Genomic DNA, 24,874 nt, shown 5'->3' on the forward strand with positions numbered 1-24,874 from the left:
TACATTGCGTATATCACAAAGTTATTTTATTCCGTTCTTCTTATCTTACATGTTACTTGATGTAGATTATACGAAACAAGGAGAAATTATCTACAGACTAATCACGTGAACGGCTGAACATGGTTCACAAATGAGACAAAGGGGGCTCGGAATGAAATAAAATGAAATCCAGGTTGCATTACAAGAGTAGAAAACTTGGGCCCTTTTTTTTAACATTCACTGATTTTTTTTTATTATTTGCCTTAATACGGAGAGATATAGAAAAACATACTTTGTTTGAGAAACAAACAGTTTGATAACTTATGAATATTTTGATGATCCGATAATAATTAATAATTAATTAATATTAATAATAATAGCAATAATCATGTTCAAGTACCATCTATGTATAATTATTATATTATATAAGAGAGAGAGAGGTGCGCGGCGAGAGCGCGATGCATGGGGGCTGGTGGCTTGCGCACGCGCACGTCCACAAACGTTTCTTTTTTTCTTATCTCTTCCTTTCTCCTAAATATATACTATTAATTAATCATTTTTTCTCCCTTCACTTATTCATGCAAAACTCCTACAGTGATAACCGATGCTGCGGGGTCTCGTATCCTACTTTGTGCGCCGTTGCTTGCGCGTGCACACGAGCCATCCCGGAACCAATGTTATATACAATATTTCCTTCGACTTATCGCTGCGTTCCCTTTCCACGTATCTCTTCGTTCTTCGCTCCGCTGCGTTACCTTGTGCCCTTATATGCCCTTATTCTCCCGTTTCTCTACCATCGTTTTACAACCATTCGGATTTCAGTACCGTAGACTCCCGTTTTAACCCGTTGCCTAATATTCCGTCAGCCCCCTCCTCCTCTTTTGTCATTAGTATCTTTCTTGTCTTATAACCGCTCCGATCCGTTTTTTTTTTCCACTGGTATCCTCGGATTTTCATGTAGGAGAATATGGGCTCCGCCACATATACCTTACAGAAGTAGGCACAGCGATTTCTTCTTCTGCTTCATCTTCTTCTCTGGCGATTTCTTGTTTATTTGCCGCACCAGGTCGTAGAAAATCTGAAAGCGAAAGATGACGAAGTTGTTAAAGCTGTGTGTCAACTGTATTGTCAGCTAGAATTCGATTATTAGCGTTAAAATATTGTATAAAATATTGTGCGAGCTATAACCACTTATTTTCATTAAAATATATTTAGCTACGAGATTGTAAAGCGCGATTTGTAAAATGCTCAAATCAGAATAAATGGAATTGTGAGTTCAACTTACATCGCGAACGTTAATTTTAGCTTTGGCAGAGGTCTCCATAAACACACAATTGAATTGCCGGGCAAGGTTGACACCCTGATCCTTTCCTACTACCCTCTCGTCCTCCAGGTCGCACTTGTTACCTACTAGCACCATCGGCACATCATCTGTGTCCTTTACCCGCAGGATCTGTTCCCTGAGGTCTTGCAGGTCGTTGAAGGTTGATTGTGCTGTTATCGAATACACTAACACGAAGCCCTGCCCATTTTTCATATAAAGGTCCCTCATGGCTGTGAATTGTTCCTGCGAACGGACAAGAATAATAACGTCACTCAAAAATGTAATTCGTATCCGTTACAATCGTAAAATGAAAGAGAAAGTTACGCGACGCGTTAAAAGATAAGCGAAGCAGCGTGTCTTCGTGCTATTTCATGTTGCTATTGAAGAATTCCGTTCGCGTTGCGAAAGAAAATAGGAAATATAAAAGAGAAACAAGACAAACTCATATATTCAGGCAAAAATGGACGAAATTTCACATCTCAACAGTGCATTCGCGTATTCGAGGTGAAGAAACGGCAGACGTGTGTTACGGAGGAAGATTACTTACCGTGCCGGCTGTGTCTAGAATTTCTAACATACATTGTTGACCGTCGACCTCGACTTGCTTGCGGTAACTGTCCTCGATCGTCGGGTCATACTTCTCTACGAAGATTTCCTGCACGAACTGGACAGTGAGGGCGGACTTGCCTACACCTCCGCTGCCCAGCACCACTATTTTATATTCGCGCATCTCCTTTGCCCTACCTACTGCCTATGGGCCTGATCACAGTCGAGGGGTCACCGAATCCGCCACGTTTTGCCTCGATTTGCTCTCAGTGAGACGGACCTGAAACAACAATCGTGCAACCGTCCAGTTAAAGGCCACGGACATTACACAACGGGTTAATTTTAATGACACACCTTCCTCAGGACGACTCACAGCCTTTATGACTCAATGCTTTTTACGCGTATATACGGTGATTTCACGCGAAATAAAGCCAAGATCGTATATACACGATTATGGTAAATTACTAGGCTCGTTACATACACACGTGCAAAAAGGTAATCATATTCTTCCACGAAGATGTAATAGTCTTTACAATTTCTAATCGCATCAAGTTAAGAATTTATTAAATACAAAAAATTATTCATATGGATAACGTCGAGAATGTAAACATTTAATCTTTTATATTTAAATATAATTAAATATGATTGTATTTAAATACATTTAAATACATATAATTAAATGTAAAAGAGATGTTGGCTCAATTTTATGTTATTACATTTCGGGGTGCGTCGTTCAAGTTTTAAATTCAAACTCTGTACTACGTAGTGTCTCGCAAAATAAGTTTTCTCTTTTAAGTCGGCTTCCTAAAGCCGAAAGATTATATTGCTATCGTGCAAAATTCAGGCATCCGGAAACGGAAGCGGTATGGTTAATTGTTTCACGGGAAAGCAATACCATTTGCTCCACAAAGTCACGCGTTGCGTCGCGGCTCGTGTTTTGCTTCGGCGAAGCGCGTTGTTTCGCGCGACGAATGGCAGAGCGAGAGGGAAAACGCGGACGCCGCAAATGGGATGTCGATTGGCCGGCGGTGGCATCATGGCGACGCGTCGCGGCCAATCGACGGCCGCGGAATTCTTTGCGCCAATCCGTCATTGATTTTACCTTATGAATGGACCTGTACTGATGAAAGCCGCCGCCACTCTCGGACTTTCGGCACGTTACAGCGTTTGATAAAGTTACGCCTCTCGAAGGCGTAACGTTGCTACAATGCAATTTGAAATTTTATAACAACAGGCTCCTCTCGATGTTTTTTATGCATGGAAGAAAACTTTATAAAAACCTACGCATCGTATCCAATTTTCGTCTGCGTTTCTGTTTCGACAATTTGAAACAATTCAAATTTTTCATCGAAATTGCATTCAATATTTTTATTTCTCGGTTGGTTATTATTTATTATACATATATGCATCGAACGCTCTGAAACCGCATTTAATTCCATTTGTTTATTTATCGTTATTTTTATTTACCTTGTAAAAAGAATTGAATTTTGTTGGCTGGCTATCGTTACGAGAATGAGCAGCTTTCTTTCGTGAATATTTAATATGAGGTGGAAATATACGGTGGCGTGCTTCTGAATAACTTCGTATGAGGTATCATTCCGACCGGGTTGATCGTGAATAAATAATTCGCCGAAATGTCACTTGACGAATTTGCGAAATCGTTATCTATCTTCGAACGGTCGTAAGTCACCGCGACGGCGGACCGACTTCAAATGTAGTTCCCGAACACACATGGCAATCTCTTCGAGAAAGAGGCAGGCAAAAGCTTTTGCACTGGAATGGAACTTGAAAGTTTCTCAGTATTTTCTTGGAAAACACGCTTTCTTTTTCTGATCTTTACAGAACGGGATTAACCACGATTACAAATGTTTCGAGAAAAAACGAGCACGTTGTGGGCAAAAATGAGAACTCGTGGAGAGAAACACGTACGGCAGGAAATAACTTCGTTATCTTTTACGAGCGTATCTTTCCCGGAAATAGCTCTCAAGCTCTTTTTTTCTCCACGATTTTCCTTGCTCGCTGCGATGTACTCCGATCGTGTTTAATTTTTCGCCAACTTTCCTCTGTTCTCCAGGCCAAGCCTGCGGTAGCGTTGTTCTCCTGTAAGTTTGTTAACGAAGACCAAACAGTATCTATAATAACACGACGTGCCGATATCGCGAGGCAACATCGATCCGGATATTTCGCGGAATAATGGGCTCCGCGGGAGAGAGAAGCACGGGTCGCTCGTTTATAACTTCGTTATAACGTATTTACAATCCGCAATTTCGTTATAATACGCCGCATACGGTACAATTTAGTGCGCCGTGAATTAATGGGCGTCGCACAAGTGCGGGCACGTACGTAGCAGGCAACAAGTTGACGTTCCAGGAGTAACCAGGCGGATCGAACTTTTAGCGCTGCTCCAATTTATCTCCGCGACCGAAAAAAATATCGAATACAAAGCTACAAACACATATATATACATATATATGTATACACACACACACACACACGGTTACAGACTAGAGGAAAGCTCGCCAGAGCTCTTCTGACCTAGTTATTAAGCTTTGGCATGTGACAACGGCGGGTAAATCTCCATCCGCATCTTCCATCCGAGATTTAAGACTTCGTCGATATAGAAATCGAGGGGGCCGGCCTTCCCAAAACACGTACACGTGCGGGTTTTCTCCGGGAAAAGGGAAACCTCCGGCCCGATTTGCGCCCTGTATTCATTTCTCTCGAGGGATAAAGGTAACCCGAGGTAACCGCAGCGATGGTTTACTTTGTTAAGAACACCCGAACTCTCCGTACGACGTGATATCAGAGGATTGGGACGTCATGGAAACCGAGACGGAATTCTGGCGAATTTATACACGATGTACAAAAACGAAAACGATCCCTTCGTTCGTGTTTTGTGGAAGTTCACAACGACTTGCGAATTCTTGATCTTGAATTTCTGACCTTGAGATGTCATCTCTCATCTGTTCTTTTTAACCCTTTTTAACCCTTCACGTTCATTTCTCTCGACTGTCTCTGAGCATCCACTTGTTGACAAACTCGTTTTCCGTGCGATACGCACGAGGTTCTTTGTACGTTTATCTCGCGCTGGAAGCTGGCTCGAATGAACTTTGATCAACCTCCGTCTTTGACTTTAATTAAGCGTATTTTACTGCCAGGAGATGTCAGACTGTGACAATTAAAGTCGCTAAACGCGGGAATTAGAAAGCAAGGCTCCTCGCGGAGTTTCTTGTTCTCGTAACGTACGTATTTCAGCCGTACAGAAAACGTAACTCGCAGAGATAAATGTTGCAGTTACGTCACTTCGCGCTGTGTAATTTTTACTGTGTACTCGTATGTGAGTAATTCGTCATTTACCATTTTATTATTTCCGACTCATTGAGGGTCAAGTTTCGAAGTTTTCCTCGTTCTCTGCACTGTTAAACAATGTTGAAGCATGAAATTTAAACCCAATACCTTGAGTTAATAATAACATTTTGTTATTTTTAACCAACATGTAGGTGTGTCGAAATTTATTATTTTAACACAAAAGAGTATTATTTTATAACTCCATTAATTTAGTTAAATTAATAATATTAGCAATAATAGGAGCAATGACAATCTATAAAAATGGTTAAAAATGACTCAAATTGAGTCTAATTTGACACTACGAATTTAACAGTCTGATGCTAATTGTAGAGCTTATTTTTCAAACCGTCGCATTTCAAGAATACGAGATTATAACAAGCAAGCACGTAGTCTTTACTTTTTAAAAATTCAGGATCAACTAAAAGATCATAAGATATTTAAGAAAATATGGATTCCCGAGAAAAGACGGTCGCGCTCTCCGACTCCGCTGATATCTCCGGTTAAGCTTTCTCACTCCTTACTTCTGCCAACTCCACGATCCTCTTACGAATTTATTGGAATGGAACGAAATTGACTCGACCTTGCGCGCGTTTACGATCTGCGTCCCGTGAGATTTCCCTCAAGATGTTCGCGTAAGTACTTCGCTAATCGCCGCAGACCTAGACCGATTTACCGTCGAAACGCCGACGAAAACTCGTTACACAAAGCTCGCGTATAGTCTCGTGTATGCCTATACGTGTGTGAGGGTGTTTTGCAGCGTAAACGTGCGCGCATACATGACCCTCGCGCGCAGCTGACACGTACATATCGGCGAGTGCTACGAGGCGCAATCGCCGTTGTCGTACATCCCGGACGCGTGCAAGGACCTGTGTCTGTCACGCCCGTGTGTGTGTGCCCGCGGTGGTTTACACACAGGGCACAGGAGGGATGTATCGCACACGTATGTACACCGACGCGCCGCCAATCACTTTGACCTGTAAATACGTTATCTGCTCCAGCGACTCCCGATACACTTGATTGCACTCGGTCACCTCTACCGACATCGAGTCACTTCACCCAACCGGGTCTTTACTCCTCGAAGGCGAAGCGGGTATCGTCATCGACGTGCACGTCGCCCGTTGTTACGCACGCACGCAAACATGCATGCATACACACATACACACACACACATATGCCGCGAGAGCGTCGCCGTCGCATCACGTCGCGTCTCGCTCGGAAGGTGGAACGACCGAAACCAATCATCGCCGTTGCGGGAGACACCCGGCCAGACGCGATGGATTCAGAATGAAAGCAAAATAAGCCCGCGATTCAGATCTTATTATTAACTGCTCCGCAATTCTTTTCTCATCGCGTTCTTCGGGCGATTGAAATCCAGAGCTTTACACGCTTGCACTTTCATCCTCGTACCTCACATTCGAGGCAGACACTCCGCAAATTATAAATTATAAATTCGCTCCACTTGAGCGCGACGATACTTAATCGTAGCACGTGTAACGCACGTATTTACGGAGCCCGCTTGTCTTTTTTGGATCTCGCGTTTCAGAGATTGGCTCTTTGAAGCTTACAGATCCATTCTCGTCGCTCTGATTGCGAAAAACCCATCGGTGCCTTCCCAAGTTCGCTTACTCTCTACCTCAGGGACCGTGTGGCCGATATTTTCTGTTACGCGACTGAAGATTGATCGCCGGAGAAAGAGAGCGCGTCAAAGACGGGGCGGCGAAAAAAGCTTTGGAAAGTATCGGTGCGAAACGCGGTCAATCTCGCGATCTCGGAGATCTGGCTTGCGCCGTGGCTGCGCGGCTGATGGCGTGGACGTACGCTTAGGGCACGTGTGTGTCGAAACGGACAATACAGAAGGCGTATTATCAATCCCTCCCGTTGCGTCACGCGTGATATTAAACGTAATTTCCAAGGATAGCGTGGGCCCCGCTGCTATCCTTGCTCCAGAAATACGCGGCGGTATATGGCAGAAGATATATATATATGACGGAATGAAGCCTTAATATCAACAGGCATGTTCGGCGATCGTCTCGAGCAACTTGACTATCGATTATTGATTCATTCAATTCTATTACCGCGTACGAATCGTGGAGACGATGGACTGTAAGCGCGACCGCTGATAGCCGGTTGAAGGAGACCTCGATTCGAAATTGAGAAAGATGGCGAGGATAAGGTGCGGTATTCGCAAATGTTTAATCACTTCGTTAGCCTGAAGAAGTCTCGAGCCGAGCCTCGAGGTATATTAGAGTGTCCTTATCGGGCGCTGACATTGATACGAGTAAAAAAATGAAACTCGCGCAACAAACTCTTCTATTTATACTTCCCGTATATACCTTACGCACGGCGTAGTAGTCGTTCCCCTCGAATCTTACACGACGTATGATTCCCCCGAAGAGGGAAGTCCTTCGTGCGCGGGGAGAGCTATGAAGTTGGAAGGGTAAGCACCTTTCTATAAAAGGCACATCGCCACGACGATGATTGCAAACGACCTGACGATATGAGAAAGGGGGAACGCGCGCGGCAATCATTCTGCAATATATAGGGCGTCTTAGAATAACTACTGTCGTCCCGGTCTACCATTTCGAGATGGAGCATGGAGCCTCCCTTAGCGAATGTTGAAACGTTCGGCGAGAGTATTTTGCGCCCGATTCGTTATTTTCAGATTAAGATATAATAATAACACGACCAATATGGGTTTATTTCTGTACTAATCCTCGTATCGTTTTTACAATAAAACATCTTCTATTTGAAATGTTTGCTAGGTCAAATATGTGTGTGATCGAGCTTTGTCGCACACGCGAAAAATATTTCTCGATGATATTTTTCTCGTTAAGCATTTTTAAGTTCCTTAACGTTCGCTAGACACAAACGGCTAAATATAGAAAATCACTTTCATTTAGGTCTACGTCTCGGAAAGTCCGTCTCACCTCTGAAATGCCCACTGAAGCGGGACGCGTGTACGGAACGATCGCGGTGGTGCCTGCAGGTTTTATCTCGTCTCACAGATTTCATTCCCTATCGCCTGACGCATGCCACGCGCGTATCACGCGAGAGAGTCGCGTTCGTTCGATTATCGGGCCTCGACGGGCGCGGCGCGGCGTGTGCGCGTATATATCACGTCTCTCTTCGCAGGCATCCCGGCAATCTGCCAGTCCGGTTCGGTTTCCGGTTTCTAGGCTACCAGTTTCCGGCCCCCGCGCGTCCACAGATCGGCCCGCGGACTTGTCTGTCGCCAGGGGGGGTCCGGAGACGCGCGTGTGACCCAATTGCTCGCCTCGCGCCGACTAACGTTTCTTCAACGTCTCGTCCCGTGTGCGAGTGAATTTGTATCTCTCGTGTCTTCCGTATCTCGACATTAATTCCGCAGGGAGTTAATCCTGGGATGTATAATGGAAGCTATATGCTGCGACGTATCTAAACGGAAATACCATAAATACGATTTACGACGAACGTTTAAGATACGAGATGGTAAAATAAAATGACAATATCCCTCTTTTCTATAAATTTCATTCACATTCTATAAATTTCTTGAAATATTATTTTCTGGATAATTCTCTTGTTAACTCTACGCTTCAATATTATCGAACTATTCTCGCAATTTTTTTATTCAGGCTCCATACCGTAAATAAATTCTTTTCCTTCATACGTTGCTCATTCGTGCTGGTTTGTGGACATTGGTTCCATCGGATAAACACGGTCAATCAAACAGCTTGCTGCAGTGGTATGTCGACGTCGGACATTCATATAGAATTTTTACCGTACAAATAGTTCTGCGTTTGCCATTGAAACACGATTTTATTGCCACAACATGATCGATTGTTTGCGATCAATCGGCCGTGTATTAGTATATGCACGCTAGACTACACAGATTTTCGCCAAATATTGTTATTAATGGAATGGCACGCGCCAGACGGGCAGTTGCCAAGCTTAAAATCCGCGGATCGAAGGAAATAAACAGGAACGCTTGCCAGTGCATGTTCCTCTGCTGTCTCGGTCAGGTTCGATTTGACCCATTTTCCTGTTTAAAATATGGTAACTCCGTATAAACGTTGCTTTTTATTCTTTCATATTCCATGCTCCGTGAAATTAGTTTCTAAACGAATATTTGTATAATGCGAAAAAATGGAAAAATATTCAATTAAAATTACATCGATTAAAATTATATGTATAAGTGCTTATTTAAATTTATACCTATACAGGAAACAAACGAAACAGTTGAATAGAAGTTCAGTTAAACAGAAACGGTTCAGCAACCAAGTTCTATGAAGCGCGAAACTGTCGCCTCATCGTCAGAAGTCTCAAGAAACTTGTGAAAGCCGCGTCAGGCTTCGTAAGTTTCTCTTCTTAAAATATCACCTAAAGCTGTAATACTTTAATGGAGCGGCGAGATGTGATTCTTAATTACCGCGTACTGAAAATGCACTGATAAAAGAAACTTCGCCCGTAAAAAACGATTTGGTGCGCAGATTTTTGTACGTTTTGTAAGTTTTCTGTTAAATAATAAAACAAATCCTTGGATTGCCGGTTTTCACCGTGGAAAAGCTATCGGTATTTTGTCTCATAGTCAGTGTGAAGTGATCAATAGAGTCCGTAAATCTCCCATCCAACTACGAACTTTTTGCGAGTTCTCCAGAAAAAAAAAATATCGCAGAAAATATCCCGTTGTTTGTACAACATCCTACATAGCTATATCTGCGATAAATAATATCTGCATAAATCGATCGTTGTTCCTTTGTGTGTTTAAAATTATTCATATTAATATCAAGATATCCCCCTCTCCCCCCACGCGCGCATAATAATTTATTTCCATTATACCGTGAGATCGTACGTTACTAATTCCGATTAGCGTAGCTCGCCCCGATTCACAAGTGCAAACAGTGGAGAAACTTATCTTTAACTTCACTTTAATAATCGAATAAATAACTAAGGAATCTCATTTGGGAATTAATGTCCCGTTTCTCACTCGCATGTTTCTCATATACTTAGCGAGCAGTCACGAGGGTTAATCCTGTGTGAAAACGTATCGCATTTGATTAACAGAGAGCAAATTGCGTGCACGTACGTTGCGCAACAGTAGTTAAGCGACATTCACACGGAACGCGGTCGCGAGAGAGAGAGAGCAGCCTCAGTTTTATTTCTGTCGTTGACGCGGCGTTACAGTCGTGGTAAATAGTGGCAGGCGCATATACACTCGCAAACCAAACTACGCGATACCGCGAAGACAATGCAGTAGTGCTGAAGCGCGCATTATCATATAGCCGCAGCGATAATCGCGCGGGACTTGCCTTATCGTGCAGTCAGCTAATTATCCGCGTGCGCGCGTTTCTTCTTTTATAATACCTCCGTTGTTTAACTGATATACTCGGATAAATCGAGAATCTAGAACGGGCAGAGTCTCTGCTCTCATTAAAAATAGTGTAAACTCCCCCGAGAGGACAAAGGTGACACGATATCATTGATCTTTCCCAGTCGTAATGTTCCTTTCATTGGCCGCGCGTGTCCATCCCTCGAGCGAAAAGCTAAAATCGAAGGAACTGACCGAACGGTGGTCTTAACCCACTTTTACTCGATTATCGGAATCTGATCCGAGAGAATAGAATTTTCATTAATTTCATTAGTTTCGTCCAGAAACGAGTTTAAATATTGCCGTGGAATTTAACTAGATTTCAGTTTTTACTCCATTTATCAATTTACTCTATTTATTAATCGGATCATTCAACATGCCACCGCAAAACGTTCAAGAGTCATATATCGACGTTTTTGCAGCGTGAGAGAGAAAGAGAGGCCGGGGAGGATTCTGCACGGGAAGGACATACGATGCAGATTCCCATCGCTGCATTAGACAGCTAATAGATGGTCCCAATGTGTCAGCTACCGTTTGACCGCGTGTAACATCGCTGTCTGAAACCGATACGAGGTCTACGTCGTGTCTGCCGGTGGACGAACACCGTCGTTAATTACGTTAAACGCGAGTCCCGAATTAACTCTCGATAATTTCGGGATTTGTAAGATTGACGGTGAAATATCAAATGTCTCGATAAATTTCAAACAACGCTAGAATTGGTAATTTCAATTACACGTTCTACCCCGTCTCCCACTCCCTCCCTGAACGGTCCAATTTACCCGCGTTGCACGTTTACGCGTCAACGTAGACATAGACGTGATTATTATCGTTACAGTGTGGCGTACAGACGCGTGCTCGAACTAATGCGGCCAATTACCTTCGCAATTTAAGTTGATCGCGTTAATTATCGCGGGCACACTTTTATTTTCGACAAATCCCCGACGTGTTTAACGCGTTAGTAAACGAGAGCCAATTAAATCACGCGCTTCGCAACTTGTTCACGATTACGCTACGTCAAATTGTTCATTTATCACAAGAATATCAGGCCCAGATCTTACGATTTCTTTTTCTCTAATAATTCTTGCTTATAATTGATATTCCTCGAGGCTCTCTCTTAGCTAATAAATCCCGAATAATCCTGTATAATGCTGTATTTCAATTCATAACGCCTCGCGTTTCGAATAATTTTACGCGGAAAGGCAGAATAATGTCGGCAGAATAATATCGCGTAGCCTCTTCTGCGGGAAGAGCTTACACATTGATTTTGTGCCTGAAGAATTCATATGTTAATCGGACGAGTAGGATCACCACGTGCTGCCTACGCGAGACAAATGCAGGAAATCACTCGCCTTCCTAAGGCCGGCTTCGTCGCGTATATAGGGCACGTATTATGCATCGCCGTAATAATGCGTGATATGAAACCTCGCGCTTAACACCGTAAACGTTTAGCTGAAAGAGAGTCGACAGTTATTTAATAAAACAATTATGTATATTCTATTATATACGCGCCGTGAAATAATACAATTAATTAATTGGTAGCTTTTACTCTGCTTTCACTCCTTGTATCGCTAGTGCTGATTACAAATCTATATGAGAATGCAGGTTTCGTGGCTGTGAAAAAAATGCTTTGCGGTTAAAACGACTGGTGTAACCGGTTTTCATAATGCAAACCGCTAATATACTGTAAGATTATTAGATACAAAATGATGAATGTGTATATTGAATGTTAAGATAAATAGTATTACTCTCGCGTGTGTCATGTTATTTAACATTAACAAGCATGTTTTATCAATTTATATGTTTAATACAGGATCGTTAAAGGCTTACAATTTACTTTACAATAAACTCTTAATTTATTGCAGATTTTATAATTAAAGCCTTTGATAACTTTCTTATTACTATATTTTAATAGTAGTAAATTTATTTACTGCTTCTATTTTTATTATTAAAAGGTTACATTAATTTTAGCAGTAAGTGTTATAAATATATGGAAAGAAGTCGTGGAACGAAAGACACCGTGACACCTCATCCCTAGAAAAAAAATTTCCATAATCCGTATCATTGCGTGTCGCGCAATGAGTCATGCTTCGTGAACCTTATGGTGCGTAACCCTCAGAGGGCCTTTATTAAGCTTCCCAGTGAAGCGTCCATGTTGTACATTTCATGGAAATTATGAAACGTCATCCTTTACACGTTCTTTTTAATTTTACCGACGCGCGCACCCCTTTAATTGAATAAACGTTATTACGTTACGAACAACGTTAAAAACCAATATTTATTTAATCGAACGACTCGGAATATTTTCTCGAGTCTTCGGGTGGATTCGCATTTATGGAGGTTTAAACGGAATCGGATGCGACGATCGAGAGACCCGTACGATTTTTCTTTCCTCGAGGTGCAAAAGCGCAAAACCGAATCACCATCAAGAAGCGCGAAAACTTCACCTCGAAATAGCTCGATATTGGCGCGTAAACACCGATGTTTACGCGTCGCTATTTCGAAGACGGGACGAGACGGGGACGGCAAGTCGGAGGGCGACTATCGAGTTCAAAGTCGAGCGAAGTCTCGTTTTCGCGCAGCCGAGTAACGCTCCCAACGCTCCTATACGTATTCAACAGGCGCGATCGTTTGTAGCGGCGAATTTACGCAGTCGCGACTGGCAGTTGCTCGGCTTCGCGTTTATCAATGGAAATGTTTACGGAACGATATATCATAACGGACACGGTTCTCAGCTTGCGTAGCTTTTCAAAAGAGAGAGAGATTGCAGGTGTCGACGATAAAGCTCCGAACAACTTTGCCCATTTATTTATTTTTTTTTAAACCAAGATTTTTTTACTTCTCACGTAACCTGCTCACCGGACCGCGTTAATTCCGACGATCCGGAACGTGCGTCAGCTCGCGTGTAAAATCTCGCCCGACGAAAATCAAATTGTCACAAACGAATGGACGATTACGGTAAATTGAATAGGCTTAACGAGTTTCCAGGAGATTAGCGGAAATGGCGAGCGTCGTAAGAGCGTGAAACACGCGGCGAACGCGGAGAGCCAGGAGACGCAGCTGGGGACCCCGCTTGCTGATCGAAGGGGGCTTTGCGAGCGAAAGAGAGAAAAAGGATGCCGAGTATCTTATTAAGAAAAAAAAAAAAAAACTGCAACTCCATTCTATTATAAAGATACAAATTGCGAGACACGGTGACACGATGTATCGATCATTACTATTATTATTCTACTTATTACTTATCTATTTTTGTTGGCAGGATTCTAGACGCTAAAGACACCAAATCGATTGCAAATTGCACCGGTGCATTATAAATCAATCTACATAAACCAAATCTATACTCGTTTGTAACGAAGAAGCAGCGTGCTCGTGTAATATTTTCGCGAACAATGCATCCCAGAATGAAACGGGCGATATTGTGAGAGAAAAAAAACTATACTCTATTACGGGAACGAGATCCGTGTAAGTGCGGCATCAATCTTGATAATCGTTCGTAACCATCGATCAAACAACGCGGAGTAAGATTTCTTGTTTCAGCTTTCAAGGATGAACGCGGTCCGCGTTGGCGGGTTTTATCGCTTAAATAAAATGCTTTATCGTTTTTACCACGCGATACGCGACGATATCGTATTCGCTAATTGTGCGCCTGGTCTTCCTCTAGCGTCACGTTGACACATACGCACACACGTGTCGATTGACATATCGGACGATACCGCGCGGAAATTATTATCGACGTACTTTCCTCGCAATTTCGCGCCTTGAGAGCACAGAGCACTCGATTTATCTTTGGGATCTACAAGGATATTTCGGAACGTTCAAAGTGGCTTATCCCTTAACTTCTTGAGTGCATCGGTATCATTTAATATGGCACGCATTAACGCCGCGCCGCGCCGCAGCGTTCAACGTGCTATCTAATGCCAGTAATGTCATTCGGTTCAACAAGTCGCAAATAACGCGAAAGTAAAATTGGCGAACGCGCCCGCGAATCGCGAACCAGAGATCTTACGCGGCATTACGACGTTCGATATTCGAATTGAATTCGCGTTTTCTCGCCGTGTACTTTTACATTGCCGTAAAAATACACGGGAAAAATATCGGTCGTGACGCGTGACATTTCAAGACACCCCAAAGTGGAAAATTTTATAAAATTTACATCGTGTTCGATCATCCGCAATTTGCCCGCGCATTTATCCACGCTGGAAAAAAATTATAAACAAAGAATATTCTTCCATCTCTCGACGCGTAAATGGAATCTCTCGCACCAAGTGAGAATACTCGATCAGCATTATGTGTTCGACATTCTTGCCGTCTTTCTTCCCAGAAGCCACTTCCTGCGCGTCGCCGATGACTCACGTGAGTCGACTATGGATTAAAACACGTTACGGTTTCTTCGGTGATCTTTGTTGAAAAGGCCGTGGAAAAGACCAATCACAAAATTGTCCACGGGTGTAAAAATATACGTAAAGAGAGCGAATCAAGGCCGTCCAGCTTAAAAGCTCCAAAGCTCCGCACGTCAAAAGAGATTTTTAATTTCGCTCCTAAGCTCCCGCGATCCGTGAATACAATTCTGCCTGCAGTTTTAGATTATTTCTTGCATGTGAGTGTATTGGGAAATCAAATGTTCCTCGTAATACAGAGCACGTAAAAATATAAATGGGATTTTATCGCGAATTAGGTCATCTCTAAAGTGGGCTAAAATTTTAGTTCATTCTATCCTACGTTAAAAAGCTTCAATTTGAATTTTTTACTTAGATTTCGACTTTTATAGATTTTGATTTTAATATTTTAAGAAATATAGCAGGTAGACTGGTTTCTTTAATAAATTAGTACAAATATGAATAAATTAAAAATAATTAGAAACGTTAATTGACCCTCTTTCGAAATCGATTTAAGTGAGTGTCAACAATTTTACCACGTAATGTCTTCTATCTGTCTTTTTCCTGGATCGATAACATTTTAAACATTATACATATCTCATTCTAGTGCGCTGCTTCCCTCGTGTTCGGCACCCTCCCTAGTCTCTTCGATATTAAAACGATTAATCCCTATTCTTTTTTTTTCTCCCGTCGCCGCATTACGGGCTTAAATTGATGAGATTCGTGTCAACGCTTCAGATTTGAAAGACCCTATAACTTCAGATTGATATATCGGACGTAGGGATCATCTTCATCGTTCCGTTAAAAAACTTTAATAGACAAATTTTTCAAGTGAGCGAGCTCAACAATTGGCAGATGACAAAGAGGTAACTTCAACTCGGGTTTATCTAGGTTCTTTTTTCCGCCACGGAAAGAAAATATGTGTAAGGCCCCTTGTGTCCACACGATGCTAGAAATCGCTCCGAGATCTCGGACGGGGAAAGAATTGACCAATCACATTTCAACAATTTGGCCAATTGACCAACGCGATTACTTAATTCTTTCTCCGTCCGAGATCTCGGAGCGATTTCTAGCATCGTGGACACACAAGGCTTTACACAAACGGAAAGAGAGACGGGGGGAAAAAAAAAACAAGCGAAGACTGAATTAATCGCACTTAATTTCACCACTCTCTCCGATCGTATTTTCCTGCGTTACTGTACATACACTCACTCTTGTTTCCTCTTTCTCCCCTCGTCAAATCCCCGTTAGCGTGTACGGCGCGGCGTTTATTTTATTTTAAACGTCGAGAAAGAGAGAGAGAGAGAGTGCAAGGAACTACGGGCCGAAAAGAACCCGCACACGCCTTTGTTTCGGCGATCTACCTCCGAGCGAGCGAACGAGCCGATTTATTTCTTCGTCGCATTAGTCACGCAGAAGCCCCTGCGTGACATTCCTACGGACGCTCGTTAGTGACCAATTACAGTGCAGCCGCGTTTCCACGTATATCCACGTGCGAAAACGGCAGGACCGGAAACGGGGGACGGGGGAGAGACGGAGAAACGTGAGGATCGGTCTAAACCGCTCGGAGTTGGATTCCACCTGAACCGTTTCTTTCCGGACCTCGTGAAAAACCCCCGTCATCGTCGGCGTACAATACATCATCGGCGAGCGCGGCTCAGCTCGGGCGGGCCGTGACCGTAAGAGGAAACGCTAGTTGCCCGGTGTGGAGAACGAGGCGAGCGAGCGAGCGAGCGAGCGAGCCGGGCGATCCTCGTTCGCGCGCGCACGCACGCGTCCTCTCGCTCGCTCGGGGAAAATATCACGCGGCGAGATAACACGAGAGGAAGAGAAACAACGCCCGGGGTTTCCTCGCGGGGTTTCTTCCCGGAGGCGGCGGCTCGTCCGGAGACGAGGCGCGGGGGGAGCGAGGGGAACCGCGACGGCCACGCCGGTGTCGCAGACGCGCGCGAAGGCGATTCCCCCCGCGGATCGTCGTCGCGCTGCCGATCCCGACGGTTCCCGGCGTTTTCCCCCGGCGCTCGCGAGAAAGAAGGGGAACGGGGAATCCGAATCGCGGGCGAAATTACGCGGCCGATCGTACGAGGCGACCGGGGACGATTCCCCGTCGTGAAGGCGCGCGCGGGCGGCCGCCGACGCCGTCGAGCGATTTCCGGTCGGTTCGGCATGCCACGCCAACGGCGCGATGCACGGCGCCTTCGGCGGACGCGGGGGAGAGGAGGAGGAGGACGAAGCGGGACGGGACGGGGCGGGGGAGGAGAGGGAGGATTCTTTTTTTAGAAGCCGCGCGCTCCCCGGTCTCGTGCCGGAATAAAATCCTTACCTCTCGTGCCTCCTGAATGCCCCACGCTCCTCGCTCGCGGGACACGGTTATCTCCCAGGGTTTCACTCGATAAATTCTCTCCGTCGTACTCGTTCCCTCGCCGTCTCTCTTGTCTCCTTCCTTCTGGTCGGTCTCTGTCGCTCGCGCAAGTCGGCTTCGGCGGCTCTCTCAGGCGCGCATACACGTACACACGCACGCAAGAGGCAAGCCTGTACGCTTTCTCTATCTCTCTCTTTCTCTTTCTTTCCCCTTCACGTCCCTCGTCGCCACGACTGAGAGATCCTCGCCCCTCGGCGATTAATAAGCGCTACCTGGCCCGCCCGTGCTCTCTCTCTCTCACTCTCTCTCTTGTCTCTTCTTTTTACTCGGCTCGGCTTTTCCGTCTCTGCACTGTCACGAGTCCATGGGGAGAGCCGAGTACACAACGAAGTCGCTGTGCGTCGACGACCGTTCTCGCCGTCGGACGGTTCTCGCCGACTCAACTAGCCCGACTGACTTCACGACTTCACCCTGGTCGACGAGAGAGAGAGAGAGGTCGGAATTCGCGTCGCACGTTACTCACGCGCGCCAACCGGGTTCTCCGGCCGAGTTCTCTCGTCTCGTCGCCGAGGTTTGTGGCTCGCACACGCAGCACACGCCTGATATATCGGCACCGTGCGTACCGATCGATCCGCAACCGCAGGCACACGCGACTCGCTCGCGGTTCACGAGGGCAACGCGAACCTCGAAGAAGGCGACGACGACGCTGATTACGCAGACGGACGCGCCTCTCTCACTCTCTTTCTCTCTCTTTCTCTCCTGTCGCCGCCTGCCTTTCCTATACCCCCGCCGCCTAGATTTTCACACTCGCGAGAAGACAACGCGACACCACTGCGCGATTCTACCGTTATCTAGGGCGATGCCTCTCCGCCGTTCGCCGCCGCGCCGCCGCCGTGCCCTCTAGGATGCGAACACGCACCGCCGCCATTGCCGTCGGCGCAGCCGACCGGGCGATTCCGCCGCCGTCCTGCCTTACCGACGGAGTCTAGGGAAAATCGCTAGGCGCGGTCATCGGCGCGAAGTGCGCGCAGCCGGCGCAGCGTATCGTTGACGGTCGTTTCATTTGAAATGGTAGCAACAATATGGCGCGCGCAATCGAACACGTTTATTTCCTTTCTTATCCCTCTCGTCTGTAATTTACATTATGCCCCCCCCTCTCTCTCTCTCTTGTACGCGCACGCCGATAAAATTTACATGCAAATTAACTTTAATCTCGATTTCGATTTAACTTATTTTTTACTCTTTTTTAGTTTTAAAAATTAAATTTAAATTTATTTACATTTACTACTCCGCGTAAACGATTGTTAGAAATGAACATCAAATCATAATTAGTCCATTAACTGTCCAACTGAAAGATTACTAATTATTCGTGGACACACGGAGCTACGCGTCGTCGCCGTCCTCCCCGGACGAGGACAACTCTAGGGGAAGGTAAATATGGGTAAATAAAGCGAGTGAACCTAGCGTTACCTTCCACGCTCGGAATGTTCTAAATCGGAACATCGAGAATGTTTTGGACCTTGAACGAAACTGAACGAAACTGTTTTTTTTAGAGTTCGCGCATGACTTCGCCTTTTACTATCGCGCGCCTCCTCGCACTCCGACACGTGCGTAATCGTACTCTACGTGCTGCGACCACGAGAGAATGGGAACCAACGAGAATTGGCCCAGCCGCAAGCTGAAGTGCGCGAGTCAGGCGGAAATATTGCGATCGCATCAACGGGATGACGATTTCGTTAAATATCTGCGGGAGAAACTCTCCGAGATATCGCAGAATTTCGGAGTGCACGGAACGTTAATTCAACACATTCGGTCTGACATTCCGCTCAAGCTGTTATACTTTGTTTTCACGTCGGGCATGGGCAATCAGACGTTGGGCGAGGAGTACACCGGTATAGTGCAGGCCAATCTTGAGCAGCGTAGAGTTCCAACGTTAACTGTACGTTCAGCCCGAGAGATTCATCACAGCAAGCTCTCCGATAACTCAATTAAATTCTGGCTTCTGTTTCTCCTTATTAGGTGAGGGTATTGGCCGCAGTTTTAGAATGCCTTGGTGAGAGAACGTTGCTCAAATTACTGGAACGGTTACAAGCGCGCGTGAATCATCCAAACAGCGAGCTGACTCCAGCGGCAATAACGTTTTTGAACACCTTGTTGTCAAGGTTGCGGACAATGATACCCATAATTGTATTGTTCCACAAAGGGTTGTTTTACATTTGTGGCAGATACTACAGCCTAGGTAGGAGAATTGCCGGATTAGATTATACAAAGGTAAATTTGAAGTTCTGTGGACAGATATTGATAATATTGTAAACCCATTGTTATACTTACCTAATGATTTCAAGGTATACGGTCCTCGACCAGTAGACACTGTCAGCTGGGGATTAAGATTATTGGGAGTTGCTACTCTAATTCAGTGTCTGTTAAGAATTTGGCAGAGCGGCACATTGCAAGACACTACCGCTGTAAATAATGCTAAATGCATCAGTCACAATTGTCAATTGTGTCTCGAAGCAACGGCAACGACTGCGACGCTATGCGGTCATCTGTTTTGCTGGAGCTGTCTTAGTGAGTGGTTGCGCGTTAAACCGCAATGTCCATTTTGTAGAGAATATGTTCCACCGTCGAGAATTGTCCACGTAATGAATCTGTAATTTTCTGTGATAATAGATTATATTTCTTCCATATATACATTATACATAATGTAAAAACTGTATATATTTATTTACATATATATTATATAATTACAAATAATTAATATATTTTTAAACAAATGTCTTCATCTCTTTAAAATAAAAAGAATCTATTCAGTAATTTTACCTTTTTTTCTTTTTGAAAAATTTATTGTCTCAAAATATGAGATTATGTGGAATTTATGAAGAGATTGATAAATCAATTGGTAAAAATTAATATTAATTTTATATAGAAAGAAATGTGAAAGTGATAATAACATATTTGCCTATGTAGACATACAAAAATATCAAGTTTTATTCAATTATTTCTGCACATATCGTGCTACATCTTGTATAACAGTCCAATTTTGAGACAAACAATAATGTACAATCGTCTCATTTTTATTTTATAAATTCAGTTTATAAAATTATTAATTGGACAAAAGTATTATATTAACAATATAATCGACTTTTAATATTCTAAGATCCTTTGTTCTATATTTTTCCGTTATAAGCTAAATTTCTTTTAAATTACAATTTTCTTGCTTTCTTATTTACATCTGATCATGGATTAGATAAAACAAGTTAAAAACAAGGCATGCCAATCTTTTTATATACGCAAGAAAATTCTGCATATCGGAGAAAATAAGAAATAATTAGAACAGAAGCAATGTCCTAATGATCTTAGAATAGAAAAAATCGACTATAAATTCATGCTCTTGGAAAGTCACTCAATAACATTCGTCACTAGGATGTGCGTTGAATGGAAGTCATCCCAACAATATTTCCAAAATATTGGCTGATTCCACCTGATTCGTCCTTCAATCGAAATCCATGAGGTCCATAAGCCTTATAAAATATATTTCGAAGACAATGCAACCGTTCTCTACGTCTGGAATCAAATTTTTAATATAAGTTGCAAATTATATAAAAGAAACAAATGCGATTCAACTGAGAAATTTGCACTAAAGACTCACTGGGATACACAAGTCTCATCGTCATTTAGGTTCGCGCTACGTTCTTGCGACGTACGCCATGTTCTACGGCAAGTAGCACATGATGGCTTGCAATCTGAATCGGGCGCTGATACGTTGTCTAGATGTAGGGCATTAGCAGTCGTGGAACCACATAAGCTACCAGTCCCTGTTACCAATTGCCACGAATCTCCTGAAGACGTCGAATCGTTTCGTTGTCGAACATGCGAATTGCGTGGTATGGGAACACCAATCGGAGATGTACGATTTGCAGGCAACGGTGAACGCGGTTCTTGTGCAGCACCACCATCTTTATTTGGCGATGTGTTAAGTGTCCCGTGTGCAACATTTCTATAACATATAATATATAAAGATATGTTAGAAACCTGATCGAAATATATAACAGGTGACGTTAATATAAAAATAAAAAATTCCTGAAAATAAATAATTAAAATAATCATACACATTGTTTCGTGAGTCCTCTTGATTGTCCAATGAGTCAGGAAGAAACACAGCTGGCGATGAATCACCATCTACGCTATTTTGTTCAATAGAACTGGATGAGCTGTTCTTAGGACTGAAACTAGAGTTTGTAATGATTTCGAAAGAATCGCTGTCAATCACAAAAGTGTCCGATTCACTATGCTTCGACGTTCTCTCGTAACGTTTGTGTATGCTGAAGTGTTCGTTTTCAATGTACTTTAAGAAATCAAAACAGAAAAACAGTATCTCCTCTCCTTTGTTGAGTCGATCTGCTAAATCGTGTCCAAAAAGCATCCAGTCATAGGCGATGGTATAATACAGTAGTTGATACGAATCCAATGTCGTATGAATGACCCCATCAGCCCACAGACTAATTCTCAGTAATGAAATAAATAGCGGTGTGCGGTCCCAACCTACAAATAACACATTATTAATCTCATTATAAAATATTTATTTTGGACATTTTAATAGAACGATATGTCCATACCTGAGATACAGTGAATCAGTAATCCGTTATTACTATCACTCAGATATCTCAGTATTAATCTTAAATAGTTCTGCGTTAATTTGACTAGATTCCATTCCGTATACTGATCCCAGTTGACTCGTAATTGACTGGAGATTGGGTCTTCAGGTACACATATTGGCGCGTCTATGTAGTTCTGGCGCCAGTTGAAAACCAGATCCTTCGATCGGTAATCTTGGTCTCTAAATTCCTTGAAGAATTCACATCCAGGATATGGCAGTGAAATGAGTTTAAAGTTGCTGTACCGCCTCTCTTGGTCTACCTTCTCCGACGAAGTTACGCTGAGTACCGAACAAAAGAGCTCTGTTTAAGGGCCTCTAAAAGTGGATTCGTAGAATAAAACAGACCGCTCATACTAAGGACTATTATTATGGAACTTTACTGTTTTTAAAGATGAACGTCTTCTTATTGGAATAGTTATTCTCTATGTATGCAGTTTTCTTCTGGAAAAGCTGTACATGCTTCATACTAAACATTATTATTACTATGATTTTCACTCATCGTTTACAATGATTTAATGAAATAAATAGTTTTATAGAGCCATCTTGTTTTTCTTCTATTCTTCTTACACATAAACAACTTTTTATATTTCTTTTAATAATTATACTACTAACAAGTCGGTTACCTTCTTTTTAAGGGAACATTCAGAAACAACGCCACCCATAGAAATATATGCAAATGCAATTACTAGTTTAGGTGGTAGATCCCACCATGCTCCCGACAATGATTCCGAATTCTGGTGCTCCTGGGAATTTTGCAGCAAATCTGACTAGCTTTAAATGATCCTGAGGCATGCCTAAATCATTCCCTAAAGTCTCCTTTCAATCGCGAGGGTAGAAGGTAACCGGCTTACTTGTAAGTTCTTGCTATTACTAAATTTTAAAACAGATAGTAAAGCCTAGTCCTCAACAAGTATTTGCTTCATGTAACGTACAAATACAAGAGACTTAGTATCATCCTTACGTCATTCCATATTTAACTTTCTTCTTCTCCACCATGAAGTCTACGATGGTTCCTACATTAAGAGTCTTGAGAAGTTCTATATCGTGATATCTAACTTTATTTTTCAAGTCAGTGAGCTTCGATTCTTCCTCGGGTAGGCTTTCCTCCACCTGTGTGTCTGGCTGCGCTGAACTGGCGCTGCTGCTGGCTACACTAGATAGCAAGAAATCTAATCCGGCTCTACCGAACATTTCCGGGCCGCTGGATAACGTTGAGGATCTGCATACGTGCCTACCCTTGTAAAATATCACTGGCACCGGAAATCTTGAACGACATCTGGCAAATCTTGATTGTGTCATCAGTTTGACGAGCTTGCTTCTTAACAATATGCTCTCGTACGTATTTTCCATCACGCATGGAACCGGCGCAGCGGCTAGCGCGTCAAAGTTTTTCGAATTTCGAAACTTGTCATGTTCTAATATTATAAGGTAACTGGGATAATGCGCGCAAAGTTCACCTCCGCTGTTGTCTATTGTAGAATATTCGTAATCAAAGGCCGCAAGCAGCACACATCTCTGCATAATTTCCTGATTCTGCAAAAAGATATGGGATCCATTAATTTCACTAAGAGTCCAATACGGATGTGCTTAATCGTATAAAATATATTAATGGGACAACTACTGTAACATCCGCATCCTTGGTCCTGTACGTGTTCTTAGCGAAGTGCGTGATGAGATTTCGTAGACTATCTATACCAATCTCAGTCATGATTCGCTGTGGCGTGAACTAGACGCGTTTTCTCACTTGCAGTAGAAAATTGCTCGTGATATCTTCCCAAGGAGGCACTAGATTCTTATTACGATATAAATTCACGGGATCAGTAGTTGCTAGTATCTTGCCATTATTTTGCATGACAAAGACACGGCACAAGCACTGAATTTAAGGTATGTACGCGCGGCCTGCGTGGCATTGCAAATTAATATTTATCAAATTCTTTTCGTCACAATCCATCTTCAAACGTCGACAACAGGATCTTCCATGAATGTACAACGGTATAACATGTTAATTCTGTAGATAATAAATTTTACCTGTGTTACGTGCTGACTTATAAAATATATTTCATTTTACTCGAGACATTCTGTCGCACTTATATCTACGATTTCATATCTATTGCTGTCTACAGTTTGTATCTACAGTGTTATCGAAACATCGGGGAAACTTCAGAGAACGAAAACAATACAAAAACTTTCAAAACACTCCACGTCGAAGGAAACATGCGCGTGATTTATGCCACATATTTGCTAAAACGGAAAATGCGTGAAAAATTGGAGGGTGAGAAAAGAAATGTATATTATAATTTATTTTTTAATAAAAATAAATATATTTTTGCGAATCTTGTACTCCTCGAAGGCTCAATCGCGAGAGATCAAGAGCCGCGGGCGCGATTAATTCCTCGTTGCGATCATGATTCTTTTCCTGCGAGCACTGCAAAAGCGTGTATAACCTATATCAACACCGCCGCGTGTGCCATCGGTGTCGCTGAGAAAACATGCGGCGTTTAAATCCCCGCCACGTAGGGAACGGAGACGTTACGACGACGTGTCGTAAGGGCTATTGTACGGTCCGCGTGTTTCCGCAACAATGGGCGATGCATTTCCGGAATTCCGATAACTCGGGGAAAATCTGCGACGCGAGTGCACGAGGGTCCGCGAGCATCTTCGAATCGGGAATGATCGCGGCTTCGGCTTCAGCTGAGAAATACCCGTGAATACTCGCATGCTCCTCCCCCGCGGCTCTCGAGAGACGAAGGGCGTCGCTCCTCGCGCGCACGTTCCGGCACGTTTGAACCGCTCGAACGGTTTTGGAACTGTCAATCGGGACGAGTCACGAGTCGTCCGAACCCGATTATCACGCGGTCCGCGGTCGTCCTATCGCGGTCACGTTCCCGTACTTTTAAGGTTATCCGCGAGACCACGGCGGCCCTCTTCGACGGCGGAGGGG

At 43.5% G+C, this 24,874-nt stretch overlaps 3 protein-coding genes and 1 long non-coding RNA gene across 10 annotated transcripts; 2 read left to right on the forward strand and 2 right to left on the reverse strand.

The window, feature by feature from the left end:
• Positions 1–9: 9 nt before the first annotated feature.
• Rap1 (RAS oncogene family member Rap1) lies at positions 10–18,140 on the reverse strand. 2 transcript variants are annotated; one of them, XM_071789806.1, is made up of 4 exons: positions 17,238–18,140; positions 1,851–2,129; positions 1,265–1,546; positions 10–1,057 (listed from the first exon to the last, which is right to left on the reverse strand). In XM_071789806.1, the coding sequence occupies exons 2-4, from the start codon at positions 2,031–2,033 to the stop codon at positions 968–970; spliced, it is 555 nt and encodes a 184-aa protein (XP_071645907.1). In that variant the 5' UTR covers positions 2,034–2,129; positions 17,238–18,140; the 3' UTR covers positions 10–967. The 2 variants fall into 2 exon arrangements, with proteins under 2 accessions (XP_071645907.1, XP_071645916.1); XM_071789815.1 differs by lacking the exon at positions 17,238–18,140 and adding an exon at positions 8,125–8,296.
• LOC139819981 (uncharacterized) lies at positions 8,453–12,291 on the forward strand. 3 transcript variants are annotated; one of them, XR_011733859.1, is made up of 3 exons: positions 8,453–9,229; positions 9,397–10,638; positions 10,964–12,291. It is a non-coding gene; the product is annotated as an uncharacterized lncRNA (long non-coding RNA). The 3 variants fall into 3 exon arrangements; XR_011733858.1 differs by having other exon boundaries at positions 8,536–9,229; positions 9,397–9,527; XR_011733857.1 differs by having other exon boundaries at positions 8,536–9,229; positions 9,397–12,291.
• Positions 18,141–18,564: 424 nt separating the features above from the next.
• On the forward strand, positions 18,565–20,090 carry Pex10 (peroxin 10). 2 transcript variants are annotated; one of them, XM_071789796.1, is made up of 4 exons: positions 18,565–18,707; positions 18,830–19,215; positions 19,296–19,547; positions 19,622–20,090. In XM_071789796.1, exons 2-4 carry the CDS (start codon positions 18,922–18,924, stop codon positions 19,928–19,930), a joined length of 855 nt encoding a protein of 284 aa, XP_071645897.1. In that variant the 5' UTR covers positions 18,565–18,707; positions 18,830–18,921; the 3' UTR covers positions 19,931–20,090. The 2 variants fall into 2 exon arrangements, with proteins under 2 accessions (XP_071645897.1, XP_071645887.1); XM_071789786.1 differs by lacking the exon at positions 18,565–18,707 and having other exon boundaries at positions 18,724–19,215.
• A 150-nt stretch (positions 20,091–20,240) lies between these two features.
• Positions 20,241–24,874, reverse strand: Edtp (Egg-derived tyrosine phosphatase). 3 transcript variants are annotated; one of them, XM_071789691.1, is made up of 7 exons: positions 24,650–24,874; positions 23,555–23,941; positions 22,895–23,466; positions 21,893–22,212; positions 21,386–21,818; positions 20,926–21,273; positions 20,241–20,840 (listed from the first exon to the last, which is right to left on the reverse strand). In XM_071789691.1, exons 2-7 carry the CDS (start codon positions 23,639–23,641, stop codon positions 20,696–20,698), a joined length of 1,905 nt encoding a protein of 634 aa, XP_071645792.1. In that variant the 5' UTR covers positions 23,642–23,941; positions 24,650–24,874; the 3' UTR covers positions 20,241–20,695. The 3 variants fall into 3 exon arrangements, with proteins under 3 accessions (XP_071645792.1, XP_071645774.1, XP_071645783.1); XM_071789673.1 differs by having other exon boundaries at positions 24,636–24,874; XM_071789682.1 differs by having other exon boundaries at positions 23,555–24,091; positions 24,636–24,874.

Source organism: Temnothorax longispinosus, chromosome 1 (genome assembly GCF_030848805.1).
Source record: "Temnothorax longispinosus isolate EJ_2023e chromosome 1, Tlon_JGU_v1, whole genome shotgun sequence".
NCBI lineage: Eukaryota > Metazoa > Arthropoda > Insecta > Hymenoptera > Formicidae > Temnothorax > Temnothorax longispinosus.

Coding starts and splice junctions, on each gene's coding strand:
- Rap1 (XM_071789806.1), bottom strand. CDS start 2,033: ATGCGCGAATATAAAATAGTGGTGCTGGGCAGCGGAGGTGTAGGCAAG. Junction 1,547..1,850: donor TTCTAGACACAGCCGGCACG/GTAAGTAATCTT, acceptor GTCCGTTCGCAG/GAACAATTCACAGCCATGAG. Junction 1,058..1,264: donor CTAAAATTAACGTTCGCGAT/GTAAGTTGAACT, acceptor TTTCGCTTTCAG/ATTTTCTACGACCTGGTGCG.
- Pex10 (XM_071789796.1), top strand. CDS start 18,922: ATGGGAACCAACGAGAATTGGCCCAGCCGCAAGCTGAAGTGCGCGAGT. Junction 19,216..19,295: donor GTAGAGTTCCAACGTTAACT/GTACGTTCAGCC, acceptor TCTCCTTATTAG/GTGAGGGTATTGGCCGCAGT. Junction 19,548..19,621: donor CCGGATTAGATTATACAAAG/GTAAATTTGAAG, acceptor AATGATTTCAAG/GTATACGGTCCTCGACCAGT.
- Edtp (XM_071789691.1), bottom strand. CDS start 23,641: ATGACTGAGATTGGTATAGATAGTCTACGAAATCTCATCACGCACTTC. Junction 21,819..21,892: donor ACTGATTCACTGTATCTCAG/GTATGGACATAT, acceptor TGTTATTTGTAG/GTTGGGACCGCACACCGCTA. Junction 20,841..20,925: donor GATGAGACTTGTGTATCCCA/GTGAGTCTTTAG, acceptor ATTTGATTCCAG/ACGTAGAGAACGGTTGCATT.